Source organism: Tricharina praecox (genome assembly GCF_024521635.1).
Source record: "Tricharina praecox strain CBS 144465 chromosome Unknown BZA05scaffold_23, whole genome shotgun sequence".
Lineage (NCBI taxonomy): Eukaryota > Fungi > Ascomycota > Pezizomycetes > Pezizales > Pyronemataceae > Tricharina > Tricharina praecox.
Window position 1 is genome coordinate 454,753 of NW_026250425.1, and position 17,150 is coordinate 471,902.

At 55.0% G+C, this 17,150-nt stretch overlaps 6 protein-coding genes across 6 annotated transcripts; 3 read left to right on the plus strand and 3 right to left on the minus strand.

The window, feature by feature from the left end:
• The first annotated feature begins 96 nt into the window (after positions 1–96).
• BZA05DRAFT_406544 (DNA-lyase) lies at positions 97–1,643 on the plus strand. Its single transcript, XM_051484522.1, has one exon. It carries the CDS (start codon positions 445–447, stop codon positions 1,522–1,524), a length of 1,080 nt encoding a protein of 359 aa, XP_051336971.1. The 5' UTR covers positions 97–444; the 3' UTR covers positions 1,525–1,643.
• Positions 1,644–1,655: 12 nt separating this feature from the next.
• Positions 1,656–2,246, minus strand: BZA05DRAFT_406545 (uncharacterized protein; the record flags this gene model as incomplete). Its single annotated transcript, XM_051484523.1, has 1 exon — positions 1,656–2,246. A coding segment is annotated over exon 1 (274 nt), but the record flags the coding sequence as incomplete, so codon positions are not given.
• Positions 2,247–2,309: 63 nt separating this feature from the next.
• Positions 2,310–4,130, minus strand: BZA05DRAFT_406546 (DHBP synthase RibB-like alpha/beta domain-containing protein). The gene has a single exon (XM_051484524.1). It carries the CDS (start codon positions 3,775–3,777, stop codon positions 2,341–2,343), a length of 1,437 nt encoding a protein of 478 aa, XP_051336973.1. The 5' UTR covers positions 3,778–4,130; the 3' UTR covers positions 2,310–2,340.
• A 1,324-nt stretch (positions 4,131–5,454) lies between these two features.
• BZA05DRAFT_135534 (Rec8 like protein-domain-containing protein) lies at positions 5,455–7,943 on the minus strand. Its single transcript, XM_051478844.1, has 3 exons — positions 7,427–7,943; positions 6,020–7,364; positions 5,455–5,970 (listed from the first exon to the last, which is right to left on the minus strand). Exons 1-3 carry the CDS (start codon positions 7,688–7,690, stop codon positions 5,489–5,491), a joined length of 2,091 nt encoding a protein of 696 aa, XP_051336974.1. The 5' UTR covers positions 7,691–7,943; the 3' UTR covers positions 5,455–5,488.
• A 619-nt stretch (positions 7,944–8,562) lies between these two features.
• Positions 8,563–11,626, plus strand: BZA05DRAFT_406560 (uncharacterized protein). The gene is made up of 2 exons (XM_051484525.1): positions 8,563–9,172; positions 9,236–11,626. Exons 1-2 carry the CDS (start codon positions 9,050–9,052, stop codon positions 11,570–11,572), a joined length of 2,460 nt encoding a protein of 819 aa, XP_051336975.1. The 5' UTR covers positions 8,563–9,049; the 3' UTR covers positions 11,573–11,626.
• BZA05DRAFT_135583 (cation-transporting P-type ATPase) lies at positions 11,261–12,275 on the plus strand. Its single transcript, XM_051478845.1, has one exon. It carries the CDS (start codon positions 11,612–11,614, stop codon positions 12,140–12,142), a length of 531 nt encoding a protein of 176 aa, XP_051336976.1. The 5' UTR covers positions 11,261–11,611; the 3' UTR covers positions 12,143–12,275.
• The last annotated feature ends 4,875 nt before the right edge of the window (positions 12,276–17,150 follow it).

Consider the following 17,150-nt stretch of genomic DNA (forward strand, 5'->3'; position numbering starts at 1 on the left):
ACGACCCGGCGCACGCGCAAAGCAGTGGTGTACCAGGAGTCCTCGCACGACTCTGACGGCGACGAGTCGGCGGACGAGAAGCCAGCGAAGGCAAAGGCAAAGGCAAAGGCAAAGGCAAAGGTGAAGGTGAAGGTGAAGGCGAAGCCAAAGGCAATCGCAAAGCCGAAGGAGGCGGGCAGGAGAAAGCGTAAGCCGGCGGACGAGGACGAGGATGAGGATGAGGATGAGGATGCGGACGCCGACGCCGACGAGGATGACGTCAAGCCAGCGGTGATCGCCGCGACCGCCACGGCGAAAAAACGAAAAACTACGTCTGCCGCCGCGACCACCACCACGAAGACCGCGACCAAGCCCACGACCAAGCCGACTCCCACGACTACGGCCTCGGCCACGAAGACGAAGACACGCGCACCCCCATCGAAAGCCAAAGTCAACGCCAACGAGATGCTCGCGACCCGCCTGCTCAACCCGCGACTGCTGATCGGCGCGCACGTCAGCGCCGCCAAGGGCGTCCAAAACGCGATCACGAACTCCCTCTCTATCGGCGGCAACTCACTGGCGCTGTTCCTGAAGTCGCAGCGCAAGTGGGCGTCGCCCGCGCTGTCGGCGACCAACGCCAGCCTCTTCCGCGCCGCCTGCATAGAACACAACTACAACCCCGCCACGCAGATCTTGCCGCACGGCAGCTACCTGATCAACCTTGCGCAGCACGACGCCGTCAAGGCCGAGCAGGCGTACGTGTGCTTCCTGGACGACCTGCAGCGCTGCGAGACCCTCGGCATCGGCTTGTACAACTTCCATCCTGGCAGCACGCTCGGCGAGCCAAGGGATGAGGCGCTGGGCAGGATCGCCGCCGCCCTCAATAGGGCGCACAAGGGCACGACGATGGTCAAGACGGTGGTGGAGAACATGGTTGGGGCCGGTAACGTCGTCGGCAGCAGCTTTGAGGATCTCCGCGACATCATCGCGGGGGTCACGGACAAGAGCCGCGTCGGCGTGTGCCTCGACACGTGCCACCTGTTCGCCGCCGGGCACGATATCAGCACGCCCGCGGGCTACGACCAGGTCATGAAGAACTTCGACGACATCGTCGGCCGCCAGTACCTGTGCGCGCTGCACCTGAACGACTCCAAGGGCCCGCTGGGCAGCAAGAAGGATCTGCACTGCAACATTGGCCACGGATTCCTGGGGCTCGAGGCGTTCCGGCTCATCGTTAACGATGCGAGGCTGCACGGACTGCCCATGGTGCTCGAGACGCCGAACGGCGAGGATCCGGGGGTCTGGGCCAAGGAGATTAAGCTGCTCGAGAGCCTGGTGGGCATGACGGGCGAGGAGGCCGAGTTCAAGGCGTTGGTCGAGGAGCTGCAGGAGCTGGGACGCAGCGAGAGGGAGCGCGTGGCGAAGGTGGTCGAGATGAAGGCTGGCAAGAAGGAGAGGAAGCCGGCGCAGTGGAGGGGGAGGAGGAAGAAGGTCGAGACCGAGGAGGAGGGCAGTGAGAGCGAGGGCTCGGGATGTACCCATTGAGCGGTTTTACGCTGTATCGTACCTTCCATTTTTTTTTCATCTTGTACCATAGTTAGGAGCATTATGGGGAGTCTACTGTCTTTCCAACCTGTTGGTGCAATTCACTGCACACTGCACACTCAATGCACCGTCCGTCCTTCAATCATGGGCTTGAAACACAATATAGTAGTATGTATGCATCTACACCACTCACCACTCACTCACTCCTCACAGACAGTCCAGCAGCAGTCCGAGTCCGAGTCCGAGTCCGCGTCGTAGTCAACCACAAAAAAAAATCCAAAATGCGAAGAAGAAACCAACCACCAACAACTCCATAAAACAAAAAACAAAACAGCAGAAATGGGAAAAGAGAAGAATAATAAAAAGGCAAAAAAAAAGAAATCCAAAATACACCCCCAATCGACAAGTCAAACAAACGATCAGGATCAGGATCAGGTCAGGATCAGACGGAGAAATCCCACCAGCCCAAGCCCCAGCCCCACTATCATCCCCGCATTTTCTCTATTCCACCCCACCACCACCCCACCACAGCACACCCCAGACGCGCGCCCTACAACAACAGCAGATACCCAGCCCAGCACCACCCCATGAAAGTCCTCATGATAATCGGAGGGGAAATAAGAACAAGAGGAGGAGGAAGAAGAAGAAGAAGAAGTAGACCGGTGATAAAACGATAAGAAAAAATCGAGGAGCAAATCGTCCAAGTCCATAGCTACAAGAGCATCCATCAATCGTCACATTGTCGCCCGCCCGCCCGTCCGCACCGTGTACACGGCCCTCCCGGCCTCCCACTCGCCGCCCGCCACCACCCCGCCCCTACCGCGAAACCTTTCTAACGACGACACTAGCGGCCTTGCCAAGGCGGTTCATGACAGCCAGGCCCTCCTCCGTCTCCTCGATGCCCTCGACATGGATGACATCGACGCCGATCTCGTCGAGCTCTCTGAGCACAGCGAACAGGCCTCGTCCGATATCCTTCCCGTCGCTGCCGAGATTCCGCTCGAAGATTTCGATCTGCAGTGGGCCGTGCTTCTGGCAGTAGGCCTTCACCTCCGCCTGTGCGAAGCCCTCTTTCCACGTGCGTGTGCGAACGATGCCGACGCGGCAGACGTACCGCGCCGAGCTGAAGATGTCGCGGCCGGCGGGCGGGTTCGCTCCAACGTCGTAGAGGACTACGCCCGCGCGAGGTGAGTAGTGCTTGTACTTCATCCCCGGAGCGCGCGGTGCCGTGTCGCCGTCGTCGGCATCCCGTTTTGCGACCACCACCTTCTCCCAGATGCCACCGCATGCGCGGAGCTCCTCTGCACTGATACCGCCGGGGCGTAGCACTACGGGGGGATCGTGGAGTCCATCGACGACTGTCGATTCGAGTCCCACATCCGCTGAACCACCGTCGATGATCAGGGGGATTTTTCCGTTCAAATCTGTGTAAACGTGTTGCGCAGTAGTTGGGGAGGGTCTCCCGCTGGCATTTGCGGAAGGTGCGGCGAGTGGCAGGTCGGAGATCGCCGCAAGCGCAAGCGCGATGGGGTGGCGGGGCATACGCGCGGCAAAAGTTGGTTGGGTGGAGGTAACATAAGGGCTGAGAGGGCTGGGGATCGGCAAGGGCAGTAAGATGGTAAGAGGACCTGGCCAAAACTTTTCGATCAGCGGTAGATATACTGCTGGGATTGTTTCCTCCTCGATCGGTTCTTCTTCAGGCGTGACCATTGGCAGCGGCAAGCGGGCGGGGGAGAATGGGCGGGGTAATAGCCTGCGCAGCTGTTTCAAAGACGCAATGTGAACGATCAGCGGGTTATCTGCGGGCCGGGACTTGGCGGAATAGATCGATCGCACGGCGGTGTTGCAGGTAGCATCCGCGCCGAGACCGTAGACTGTTTCGGTGGGGAATGCCACGCACTGCCCATTCCTGAGCAGCGCCGCCGCCGCCTCCAGAGCACTCCGTGTCTCATCGGAAGAGATTGTAATCGTAGGATCCTCGTATGGGTGCTCTCCCGGTTTCGTCGACGCCGGCGTGAAGGTGATCAAGTTCGAGTTGACCTTCTGTATCGTGGTGCGGACAGTGCGTCGATATGGGTTCAGAGGCGGGGTAGTCGTCGACGACGGCGATGAAGTATCCGAGTTACTGTGGTATGAGTCGCTGCAGCATTTCTGGGATTCGGTGTCGGGGGAGGCTAGAGGGGTATCGACTTGGTCGGTTTCCAGGGCGTTCAGAGTAGGCCTGTCGGGCCTGGTCTCGCGTACACCGTTCATGACCGACGCTGTGCCAGAGGAGCCCCTCAAGGCGGGGCTTGAAGACGATATATCGGCGCAGCAGGGAGCGGGGTGGATGAGTCTGGTGGTGAGGTTGGGGGCGGGGGATCGGATTCTGGTTGGCCGAATGGAGCGGAGAAGAGGGGTCAGGGAGCAATTAAGGAACGACAGCGTGGAAGTGGGCGACTGGGGAAGCAGATTAAACCACCGAAGTGTGATTGAAGCCGAGGAAGCCGATTCAAGCGCAGAGGGCGGTGTTATTAGAGGGTGTAGGGTTGTGAGTGGATCGTGATTCGTGATATGTCGAAAAAGAGAGGAGGCGATAGACAGGGCAGGGCTGGGGGGTTTTGGTGGTGTTGGTTGGGTTGTTGGTGGGTGGGGGCGGGGGGGGAGGGGAGGGGACTAGACAAAAGCATAAACTAGCGGAGATAGCCTGTTGGCCGTTGGGATTCTTCTTCTCTTCTTCTTCTTCTCTTCTTCTTCTTCTCTTCTTCTTCTTCTCTTCTTCCCTTCTTCTTCCCGTCATCCCTTCCTGCCTTCTCGATCTAATTACCCAAAATGGAATGTTCTGGCTGATCCGACTTTGGAGTGAGAGTTCCATGACTTTTTCCTATTCGGTTCCGATATCTGAAGAGACTGAATAACCAAGCAAGTGGTCTAGAAGTATGTAAGCAATGAGGGACCAGCTCGCACTGTAACTAATCGACTAGTGGGAGGAGTATCTATGTGTAAATCAATTCGCTGTTCGAAAACGCATTCGGATCACGGTGAGACCCAATCAATCGCTAGTCGACCAATCCCATCGACGGAAGTGAAGAGGAAAAAAAAAACAGGAAACCCTCGTGAGGAGTTCCAGCTGTGCCATGCCAGCCAGCCTAGCCCATGCAGCAAGCCTCCCCAGCAACAACACTTCCCTTGCCTCTCGTTCCTTCCCTTCCCTTCCTCTCTCCGCCCCGTCAATCAGATCACATCATTCAAATCACGTCACATCCTTACGACACACACACATGCTCGTTCTGCTGCTGGTATTTGACTTCCTTCCCAGCCCATATCTACCTACCGTCCGATTTGCTTCCCGTTCCCGTCAGATAAGCGAGCTCAGAACGGTTTTCACGTGCCAGAGAGTTGATTGTAAAAGTGAGACACTTCTTTGTTCGGCAAGATCTCTTGTGAGGAAAACGAAGAAGTAAGAGGCCGTGGCAGAAACGTTTGGTATTTGAAATCTTAAAGAGCAAACAACGAGGAAAGCCAGCAAACATTCGACAAGGAAGAAAAAAAAGTGCGAGACACGCGGGACAAACCCCCAAAACCAGTGCCAAATAAAAAAAGAAAAGTCCATGAGAAAGGTCCAAAAACAAACACAAAAAAAAGGTCCAGAACCCGCCACCTATTGTACAGAAAAGGTGAACTTTTTAAACAGGAGACATGCGGGCCTTCCCGTCCGCCAAAGCAGGCGAACGTCGTGTGCACAAACTTAGAACTCCAATTAAACAGGATATCTGGAGGGTATTGTTTAGGAATTATCCCACTTCCCCGCCCCGGCTGAACCCGACTGGGCTCCGTCACAAGGCCGTAATAAACAAAGGAATAAAAAACCAAGAAACGTGGACGATATCCCGACCCAAAATAGAAGAACTCCTCTAACTCCAAGTCCCCGATCCAACCGCACACACAACCCAAAGCCAGTCGAGTCGACGAGTGGATGGATTTCTCAGGCTGCAGCAGTAGCTTCTCCAACAGTTCGGCCCGTGCCTACGATGATCATTGATCGGCCGGCTTCCTTCTCCGCATCGCGAGCCCTCTCCTCCTCTTCGGCAATCTCTTGCTCATCCTTCTCCTCTGCCCAGGCGCCCCACAAGGCTTTCTTCTGCTGGATATCGATCTGTCCGAATCCCTTTGACTGCTTGACCTTGATAGCGTCCTTGGTGGCGAGGACCAGGACTTCGAAGAACATCTTGGTTGCATCCATCTTGGTTGTCGTCTGCGCGGGGAGGAGCTCCTGGAAGACAACCGTCTTCTTCGGATTCGCCTCAAACTGCTCACGAAGAACATGCACGGCATGTCGAGTTTCACGGGACACGACCTGTGGTACGGAAGGCATGTCCTGCTCCAGCATGGGCTCGCCCATGGCCTCCTGTTCTTCTTGGCTGACATCGCCTTGAGGAATAATGTCGGGTTGTGGTGAAGTAGACCCTGCGAATATTAGCAACGAAATGAAACGTAATGTAAGAGACAATCATACCACCGCGGCCCTGGTGCAGATCATCAAAGCACACTTGCTCGCCCATGAACGGCATTGGCGAAGCATGGCTGTCTTCGGGAAGCTCCATCATTTCTTCCATAACCACCTCTTCCTCCTCCTCTTCGGGAGCTGCGGAATGTCGTTCAATGTGCTCCTCCTCCTCCTCCTCCTCGATCTCAAGCCTAGCTTGCTTGGACGGGCTGGGCCTTGTCTCCTCACCCTCCTCCTCAATCGACTGTGCAGCATCGCGCTTGCGCTTCTTTTCCGCCATGCGCTTGACGAAGTCAGGTGCAAGCAGGCTCGCCAACTCTGGAGCAATGTTTCTGGGATAGAAGATGGAGCGAGCTAGACCTCCACTCTTGGTCAAACTCATGAGAGAAAGAACGGCGGGGTCGCGAGGCAGGTAGCTGGGCTCCTTCATCAGACGACTGCGATCAGCCTGTTGCGCTCTGATGACCTTGGCTTTGATTTCGGTGACCGCGTCAACAACAACCCTGCTACGCTTGCGAGACTGCTGCTGGTGAGCAGCATGTACTGACTCGACATCCTCGCTCTCCCGGTTCAGGTTGAAGGTGTTGTCTCCGGCTTCGCCTTGAGGTACTTCCAGCTCCTCGGGGAGGGTGGTCATCTCAGCCTCCTCGTTGACGTGCTCAACGGGGGTGGGGGCATCGACGACGGCTGGCGCGACCGATGCGGTGCGTTCGCGGCCGGCTTCCTCGGCGGCTACCACTGAGGCCGGAGCCTCAGGTAGAGGTGTAGCTTCGTGATCCGGGAGAGGTTGGATCGTCAGGTCGGAATCCAGATCGATGTCCATGCCGCGAGCAAAACCGGTATTGTCGTCATCCAGACCCAAATCCAAACCACCATCGTCGAACCCAAAAACGGGCGTGGATTCACGATTCGCCTTGGGTGTCAGGTCTCCAAGGTCCAAGCTCAAACGAGACTCGTCGAAAAGGTCGCCGTCGAGGTCGCGGCCAAGAGGCGCGTCTCTGCCGATTTCCAAAGAATCGGAGCCCATGATCAGATCCTCCAGCCCGCCCATCGACATGTCGCGGTCCTCTCCGATATCGATGTCCAAAATCTCATCCTCCAATTGTAGACCGTCGTCGTGGTCATAACCGCGGGGCTGTTCGAGCGAGCTCACAAAGGAATCGGGATCCAGTGTGATATCCACATTGCGCTTCTGGTGTCCCGACCGCAATGGGAGATTGCCCAGTCCGCCGAGGTCGAGAGTCGGATCGGGAAGAAGCAGATCGAGCTCGGTAATAACGTCGGGAAGGGTCAATTGGGCGGAGGTATGCGAGATGGCACCGGCCGGAAGATCCACATTTCCTGGACGGAAAGCCTGATGAAATCAGTCGTTAAACGTCTGCTGTATATCATCCGTGCGAGTGAGGGTTGACCGACCATCTTAATCTTCATTAGAGCCTCATTGCAGTCCTCCAGCAGATAACGCGCTTTGCGGGAGTAAATTCTGACGACACCGAGCAGCAGCTGGCCACTCAACCGCAGTGCCATCGGTGCCTGGTCCTGCCCGACAATTGCGCCGACCGAGGTTTCAATATTTGATTGAAGGATATGAGTTTTCGAGAGCTTGCGCTCGAGGTTAGCACTGAGCCATACTCGCGCGAGCGGACCCGTCTTCGAGAGAAGGGTCTCCGAATAGAACATGGCTGCTACTGCTGCTGCTGCTGCTGCGCTGTCGCGACCGACGCGTCAGTGTGGAAGCGAGCTGTTTTCTAGCAAATACTGTGCGAAGAACGATGGTTTTTTCGCTGACGATTATGAACCTGTTGGTTTTTGTAGTAGTGGTGGAGGGGAGGTGAGGTGGGGGGTTGGGGTTGGCAGGGAGGAAGCGCGTTGTTTTATTGATGGTATGTAAAGTACGTAGAGCGGTGATGGTGGTTATGGTAGTGGTGGTGCTGGGCTTGCGTTGCGTTGCTTTGCTGCAGGGGGAATTGGAATGTGGGCGATGGCCGGAGTGATGCCGATGGGGAGGGGGGTTGGGTTTGGTTTGGTTTTTGGCTGGCAACAACGCAACGGAAGAGCGAGTGACCAGCGACGGAGGTATCGCCGCGTTGCCCCGACAGGAATCTTATGAAAGCGGACAAAAACGGACCACCGGACGAGCCAAAGAAGGTGGAGACGATGATGTAAACACGATGGTGGTGAAAATACTAATGGCAGTAGAGGGTCCAGGTGTACAGCAGAGGAGTGGCTTCGGCTTTACAGTTTCCGTTGTTTTGTCGCGACTCCTCTTTTCTCTTGCTTCCGCGGTTCACTACGAAAAGTCGGGAGGTTGGGATAAAGAATGAATGACTCGGACAGAGCACGTGATATGCACCCTGATAAGATAAGATGCTGCTGGTGGATCATATCTGATTGTTTGTGAGCCAGCTACCTATGCCAAGCCATATTGCCATCTTATCAACACGACACGTCTCTGCTATCCGATCATCTCGGTGGCCTTTGTGCGTCTCCTCCGCCCTTCCGATGGCACTATCCCGCTTGCAATCAGCCGCCAGGTTTTGTTCCTGAAGACTGGGTTCAACGTAGGAACGTCGTCGTAAGCATTCGAGAACTCCGATTCCCGAACCCCTCGGAAATGAAGATTCGGGATCTCAGCTCATCCAAAGAGTCTCCTGAAAACCGACAGAGCTGACGAAATATAAAGTACGTACTTCGGCAGAACCTCATCTGCCAGCTCATCGCATAGCCAGAACAGAAGTCCCAAGAAGTACTTATTCAAGTACTCAATAGCAGCAGTAGCACTCGTGACTAATCCGTCCGATAGCTTTGCTCCACTCTCCTTTTTATTGCTTTTTCCACTTAACTGCTGGAGGCCAGCAAAGCCCAAAAGTCCCCATACCAACGACGACCTCGCCTCACGTCCACAGCAAAGGATTCCTCGCCTCCTACGAACGACATTCCAAACGTTTCCAGTCCTACATGCACTGATTGCAGTCATTCCTTTGCCGGTAATCAGCTCTTTTTGTCTGGTTCTCGTATCTTGGTGGATCGGTTCCCATCATGTCGAGGGTACACACTCCTCGCGGCGGCACTCCGTTACGCAACCTTGGCCCTTCCTCCTCTTCCTCCCCCTTTGTTGGATCAGCATCCGTGGCCAGCTCCAGTAGTGCGTTCATCGCCGCTGTATGCCCTTCGATCCCGCTTGCGATGAAACCCTTACTTACGGAGTTCGTGCGATCGCCATAGCCTCCCTCCGCCGTCTTCGCTACACTCTCCCCCAATGAGACCGCCTCGCGATTGGAAACCAGCTTAACCCACGGCATCTCGTCCTCACGCGAAGTCCAAGACCGACGGGCATTACACGGCTCCAATGAACTACCCCAGCCGGAACAGGACTCGATCTACGTGCGGTTCTTCAAGCAATTCGTCGAGTCGCCATTGATCCTCCTCCTACTCGGCAGTGCGGTGGTCTCGTTCTTAATGAAAAACTATGACGACGCGGTTAGTATAGCGGTCGCGGTGCTCATCGTCGTTACGGTGGGGTTCGTGCAGGAGTACCGGTCGGAGAAGAGCTTGGAGGCGTTAAATAAGCTCGTGCCACACTTTGCACACCTTCTACGAGGACAATCGGCAGGCGACGATGACCTGTCGGCAGTGTCAGGAACAGCACACTCACATGTGGTTATGGCGGGGCAGCTCGTGCCCGGAGATTTAGTTGTCTTTGCTACTGGCGACCGCATCCCAGCCGATTTACGGATAACGCACGCTGCCGACCTCGAGATCGACGAATCCAATCTTACCGGAGAAGCTGAACCTGTGCGAAAGACGACGGAAGCTGTTGCGCCGCGTTCGATGAACCCTACACTCGGTGAGATTCCGGTGGCGGAACGCACCTGCATCGCGTTTATGGGAACTCTAGTTCGCAGTGGGCATGGCCGGGGAATCGTCATTGCTACCGGACAGAAGACCGAGTTTGGATCGATATCGGCAATGCTGGCGGAGATCTCGACGCCGAGGACCCCGCTGCAGAGCTCCATGGATAAGCTGGGGAAGGACCTGAGTTATGCTAGTTTTGGTGTCATTGGGTTGATCATTCTGATTGGACTGTGGCAAGGCCGCGCGTGGATGGATATGTTTCAGGTTGGAGTATCGTTAGCTGTTGCAGCTATCCCCGAAGGTCTTCCTATCATCGTCACCGTAACGCTGGCTTTGGGTGTACTAAGGATGGTCAAGAGAGGCGGAATCGTCAGGAAGCTCCCCAGCGTTGAGACTCTGGGCTGCGTGTCCGTTGTATGCAGTGACAAGACCGGCACGCTCACCATGAACCACATGGCGGTGACAAAGCTTTGGAGCTTTGACTTTCCAGGCCCCGTCGAGCGGTCAACGCTCACCTCCAGCGCGCCGGATCAGGCGGTACGTGCTTTGATACGCACGGCCAATATGTGCAACAACGCAAGACTCTCCGGCGCGACTACTGCCGCGACTTCCACTATTGGTATCAACGAAGACCCCTCCAGCAACAACTCTCGATGGGTCGGCCAACCCACCGACGTAGCACTATTGGACATGATGGATGCTTTCGGCTCGGAAGAGGATGCTCGCGATCACTTCCATCGTATCACGGAGACACCCTTCTCCTCGGCAAAGAAGTGGATGGGTGTCGTTGCAAGCGACAATTCTCAGGACTCTGGTGTTGCGTCGGTGTACATCAAGGGCGCATTGGAACAAGTTCTCTCCAAGTGTGATACATACCTGACCAAAGATGGACGGGAGGTTGTGTTGGACGATGCACGTCGGAGTACTGCACTTGCAGCCGCCGAATCAATGGCCGAGGAGGGTCTCCGAGTCCTCGGATTCGCAAAGGGAACAACCAAAATCGCCAGGAATGACACAAACAACGACGAGGCTTACACGGGATTGACGTTTACCGGCTCGGTGGGAATGTACGACCCGCCGCGGCCGGGAGTCGAAGACGCGATCCGCCGGCTCATGCGCGGCAGCGTCAAGGTCATCATGATCACCGGCGACTCGGAGATTACCGCCACCGCAATCGGACGAAAACTCGGAATGCCGCTGCTTCCCAGCGGGCAAGGTCCCAACGGCATGGTCAAATCGGTCCTGCGTGGGGAAGACATCGACCAGATGTCGGACTCGCAGTTGCGACAGGTTATGGGAACCACCAGTATCTTTGCTCGCACTAGTCCGGAGCACAAGATGAGACTCGTTCGGGCTCTGCAGGCTAACAAGGAGGTCGTCGCCATGACTGGAGACGGTGTTAACGATGCTCCGGCGCTCAAGATGGCGGATATTGGTATCGCAATGGGAATCATGGGAACCGATGTTGCCAAGGAAGCGTCGGACATGATCCTTAGCAACGACAACTTCTCGACCATACTTGCCGCCATCGAGGAGGGAAAGGGCATCTTCTACAACATTCAAAACTTTTTGACATTTCAGCTCAGCACTAGTGTTGCCGCGCTGAGTTTGGTTCTCCTCAGCACGTTCTTTGGTCTCAAGAACCCGTTGAACCCCATGCAGATCTTGTGGATCAGTACGTTTTCCCAGCATCACCCCAGGGAGTAGAGTAGTCACAGCTAGCTAACGGACGATGCAGACATCCTAATGGACGGGCCACCCGCGCAATCTCTCGGCGTCGAGCCCGTAGACCCGATCGTAATGACACGTCCGCCGCGGTCCCGCGACGCACAAATCCTCACGCGGCCGGTGATCACGCGAATCTTCACGTCGGCGGCCATAATCGTAATCGGCACCATGTTTATCTACATCAAGGAGATGGCGGCGGACGGGATCGTCACGGCGCGCGACACCACCATGACCTTCACGTGCTTCGTGTTCTTTGACATGTTCAACGCGCTCGCCTGCCGCTCCGAGGGCAAGTCCATCCTCAAGGGCGAGGTCCCCCTGCTCGGGAATAAAATGTTCAATGTCGCGGTCGCCCTCAGCTTGCTCGGGCAGATGGCTGTCATCTACGTGCCCGGATTGCAGGGCGTCTTCCAGACTGAGGCCCTGAGCGTACGCGACCTGGTCGTCCTGGTGCTGCTCACCAGCACCGTCTTCCTCGCCGACGAGGCCAGGAAGATACTCGGCCGTAAGGGCAGGGATTGGAACACCGGGTACAGCTCGCATGTATGATTTTTTTCTTCTAGATCTTATGGATTCTTTTTATTTTATTTATTGTTTTCTTTTTTCTGTTTTTCCTTGTGGATCTTCTCATACTATAGACAGCGGGCGGGCGGAGTAACTACTAAGGGGCGGGGCAGGGGTGGGGGTGTATGAGTGGGGCGGATGTATCACGATTGCGTGTTTCTGGCGAATGGGATCGGGATAGGATGGCGATGTCGGCGATGTGTATACCGTACTCGACTCGACTCGATTTGAAGTGCTGCTTGCTTGCTTGCGTATCGATCAATGGTCTCTTGTTTGTGCGGTACGGCGCGGGTTGGACGGGGAGGGGGAGAGGGGGAGGGAGATATGGAGGGAGGGAGAGATGCAGGGAGTAGATACCATAATGACGCTCTTTTCTGCGTGTTCGGGTGGTCGTTTGCCGTGATGGGGCTGTGAATTTGTGATGGCGGAGAATCGGAAGGGCGGAGGCTCCTAGATGAATGTTTCGTGAGGACGGACGGGGAGGGCGGACGGTGGACGGTAGTGTGCGTACCACGGTCTCAGTGCTAGGAATAGGTGGTTGGTCCTCTGGACAAAGAAGCCGGTATGTAGGAAGAGAGTCGGTGGGAAGAGAGACGGTAGGAAGAGACGCCAATAGGAAGAGAGTTATGTGGAAGAGAGTCCGGTAGGAAGAGAGTCCGGTGGGTGGGTAGGACGACGAAGACCGGATGCGAAGGGGCCTCTAGGTGTATCCTCCAGTGGGAATGGGAATCAAAATTCAAGGAGTGGATAGACGGATGTATGGATGTATGGATGTATGGAAGGAAGCATGGGAAGGAAGAGAGGACGAGCAGGTGAAGGTCAAGGACCAGGAGGCAGTGAGCCCGCCCCCCGCTCCCCTCCCTTCGCCCTTCGGCTATAGCAAACAAGCAAGTGAGTTGTTCAGTTACCTACTACCGTAGTCTAAGACTCTAACATAGTACCCACGCGACGGATTCCTGGCGATCCCCTGGCGATTCCCTGGACAGAGCGGAGATTCCCTAACGATTCCCTGGAGCTTCTCTAGCTTCTGCGGGTAGAGACCGAAACAGACTGGCAGACAAACTGACAAACTGGCAAACTGACAAACTGACGGACTGACGGCGGGGGAAAGCCACATGGCACTGGGTGAGGGGTATGTTCATATGAATCTCCATGCCACGTGCTTGTGACAGCGGTCTGCGCCGTCTGCCCGTACCTGCCGTGCTGGGACTGGCTGGGACTGGCTGGGACTGGCTGGGACTGGCTGGGACTGAGCTTCTAGAAGATCTGCCTCCTCTTCCCTTGGCCTTCTCCTCCTCCCTTGGCCTTCTCCTCCCTTGATAGTACCCAAGACCGAGGTGGATAGAGTATCGTATAGTACGCAACCACCCAGTCGACGAAGTTATACCCACCTGTCTACCCACCTGTCTACCCACCTTTCTACCCACCTGTCTACCCACCTGTCTACCCACCTGTATACCCACCTACCTACCCGGCCCACGTGTGCTCTGCTTGCTTCTGCTTGCTCTGATTGCTCCGGCTTCTAGAAGAAGAAGCCTATCTGCCTGTCTGCCCGTCTGTCTGTGATTGCAACTTGCAGTACCCAGGAATGATACCTACTCTATCCTAGGTACTCTATTTTCCCGCCGCATAGTACCATACATACCGTGCCTATGCCACGTTGTGCGTACCGTACATACATCCATACGCCGGACTCGGGTTGTGCTGCGGGGGGGTGTGGGAGGCGGCTGCATGGAGGTGGAGGTGGCGTGGAGTGGGGGTGGAGTGCCTGAGGGAATTTGATGTCTGATCTTCTACATATGTACGGTATCGTACTATGGACTGGTGAGATTTTGGTACGGATTTGGTGCAATATGGGGTTGTGGGGGATGGGGTGAGGGGGTGTTAACCTGGGGCCCCGGGGGGAGGGGGATTGGTGATTGGAGATTGCCATTGGCGGGGTTCAAGGCCTGGTATGGAGGTAAGAAGAAGCCCCTATGATATGTACCGGTAGATACATACGGTACCAGCCACAACAGACGAACGGACGTGTAGACGGACTTGTAGACGGACTTGCAGACGGACTTGTTCGGGAGGGCCGCGGTATCTATGGGGAAGCACATGGGTTCTTGGTGTGTAGTAGTAATTGCTGATAGCAGGCACGGCATTCTACCGGTACCTAGTAGAGATTCGGAGGCGGGAGGTTGGTTAAAGAGTACATGCCGTATTTGCTTCTTCTTTCACGACATCGTATTCGCCATGCCCTCGTTCGCCAGCCAGCCAGCCAGCCGGTTAGAAGCCCGCTCGAGTCTCCACAGGATCGTCGCAGCCACCACTTCTCGTCTGGTCTCGTCTGGTCTCGTCGAGACAAAAAAGATAGACAGACATTTCTCATTTCTCATTCACGCCTGTCAGCGCAAGCAAGCAAGCATCACGATGACGGCGGTGCCAATGCCAATTCCAACACCGGTACCGGGGTCAGCTGTATGTCGTAACTGTCGTTCGTTCGTTATTTCGTGCATTTCTTTGTTCTTTCGTTCGTTCTTTCGTTCGTTCTTTCGTTCGGTTCGCTGCCCACACACACCCACACACACCCACACCCACACACCCACACACCCACCTCGCACACACGCGCACACATGCCCATGTGGAGTCCACGTTGTTTCGACATACATATCATACATATCATACATATCATACATATCATACATATCATACATATCATACATATCATACATATCATACATATCATACATATCATACATATCATACATATCATACATATCATACATATCATACATATCATACATATCATACATATCATACATATCATACATATCATACATATCATACATATCATTCATACCCCACATACCACACATACATACATCGGCACCGACATCATCAGCATCAGCATGCATGCATGCACTCTCTCTCTCTTGCTCGCATGCTCGCATGGTCTCTCGGACATGAGGGATTAATACAGGGGGGGTATAAAATCAAAATCCACGGCAAGCTCACCGTTCTCTCACCCTCTCTCTGTCTTCTCTTCGAGAGAGGCGCCACTTATGCAGATTCCACACAGCTGGCGGCTAATGAGGTGCTGAGACGTCGTTTGGGAAGTTGATTGTCACTGCTTCAACGTTGGTTCAAGGTTGGTTGGGTGACAGCCACCGGGTCTGCCGAGAGGAGAGGAGCGGCCGTTGGCCACTGGTCACTGGTGTCGGTGATGACCCATGGTTCATGGGCGGTACATAGACCGGTGGCTTGCCCGGAATGCTTCCGCTGCACGTAGCGGTAGTGTTGTGCGGTCAGAATTGCCTCCCCGCAAACGCCCTCCGCACGTACGGCGCACGGCGCGAAGGCTTGATCTACACTCTGCTGACTCTAATACTCTAATGGCGGGTGCGGACTGTGCCCAATGCGGGCGGGGTGTCGACTCGAGAGACTCAAGAGCATCGTACGGTGCTCTACACAGGTACCGGTCTCTGCAAGCCCAAGACTAGAGTACCTAACGGTGAAGAATCGAGAATCGAGATATCCGCCTATGTATGGACGGTCCATAAGCCCTCCTGCCCGCAGGAAGCAACCCTCGGCATCCCCGGACTCCCGAGTCCGCACCCCCTCCCTCCTCCTCCCCCGGATAATCTGGCTCTCGCCCAGACATGTCTTATACTAGTGCCCGTTAACGTGTTGTGCCATGCGGAGAGTACATATTAGTTACGGTATGCTATATATCATAACGAACCCATGCAACACCACACGCATATGCACGACGACGGCCGCCGGATTTTTTGTCCATGTCTTTGTTTCTGTTTCTGTGGTTGCTTATTCTTCTTCTGTTGCTTCTGTTATTGCTTCTTCCGCTATTGCGTATTCTGTTATTGCTTCTTCTCGGTTCGAGAAGAAGAAGAATACATAGCGAGGTCGGAACTTGGAAGAGCATGTGAATGCATGGAAGAACGGCGGGCTGAATGCCCCTGTCAATGCCCATGCTGACGGCCATGCCCATGCTCGTGATGGTGCTCGTGCTCGTCAGGACTCAGACGTCCAACGCCTTGTCCGGGTACCTAACAGCGGTGTGGAGAGACCAATCCACCGCCGTCTGGTTTGGATACACCGAGACTGTTCCTGTCGAACGGGGAGTAAGGGAGGCTACACTGCGCGGGCTGTCATCTTCGGAGTTTTTGGGCGCGGAGTAACGAATTGGGTTGGGGTGACTGGGCAGGAGGGCAAGGGTTCCCACCAAGCCTCAACGTCCCCCTCTCCCCTGCCGAGATTCCTTGCGGCGGTAGAGTAGAGTAGATTACCCTCTGTCCATCATCCAAAGTGCGTGGGGCGTTCTCCAGCTGGAGGTGTAACAGGTATGTATGTAATGTATGTAACTTACTCGGTACGTAGGACATCATGCCCGTGAACATGCGTGATGGGTAGGTACCCTGAGACATAAGTACCTACCTGGGAACTTACCTGGGTACATACCCATTGCGCATTGATTGATTGATAATTCATCCAGCACGGAAGTTACCTACCCCTTGATGGCAGCACAACTTGCACACAAGTGCCGACACTCAACTGTCGACTTCCAGCGTGCCACGGAAGATCGGCGTGTCAGTGAGCCGTGGAATCGTACTCTATGTACCGGTGGTGGATGTGGTGGTGGAGCCATGGAGGTGGAGCTTCCACTGACCGACCAGTCCAGTCCAGTCCGAGAGCAGCCATCCGCTGTGCCGGACAAACTCCGCTCGGCAACCAGCCAACCAGGAAAACCAGCAATGCGCAATTCCTGGAAGCCTTACTCTATTCCGACATCGAACATCGAAGCTCACGATATTGCGCCGCACTCTCTTTCTTTTTGATTACAGCATAGTGAAAAGAAAAGAAAGAAAAAAGAAAGAAAAAAGAAAGAAAAAAGAAAGAAAAAAGAAAGAAAAAAGAAAGAAAAAAGAGAGAAAAAAGAAAGAAAAAAGAGAGAAAAAAGAAAGAAAAAATGGAAGAAATAAAGTCTTCTTCT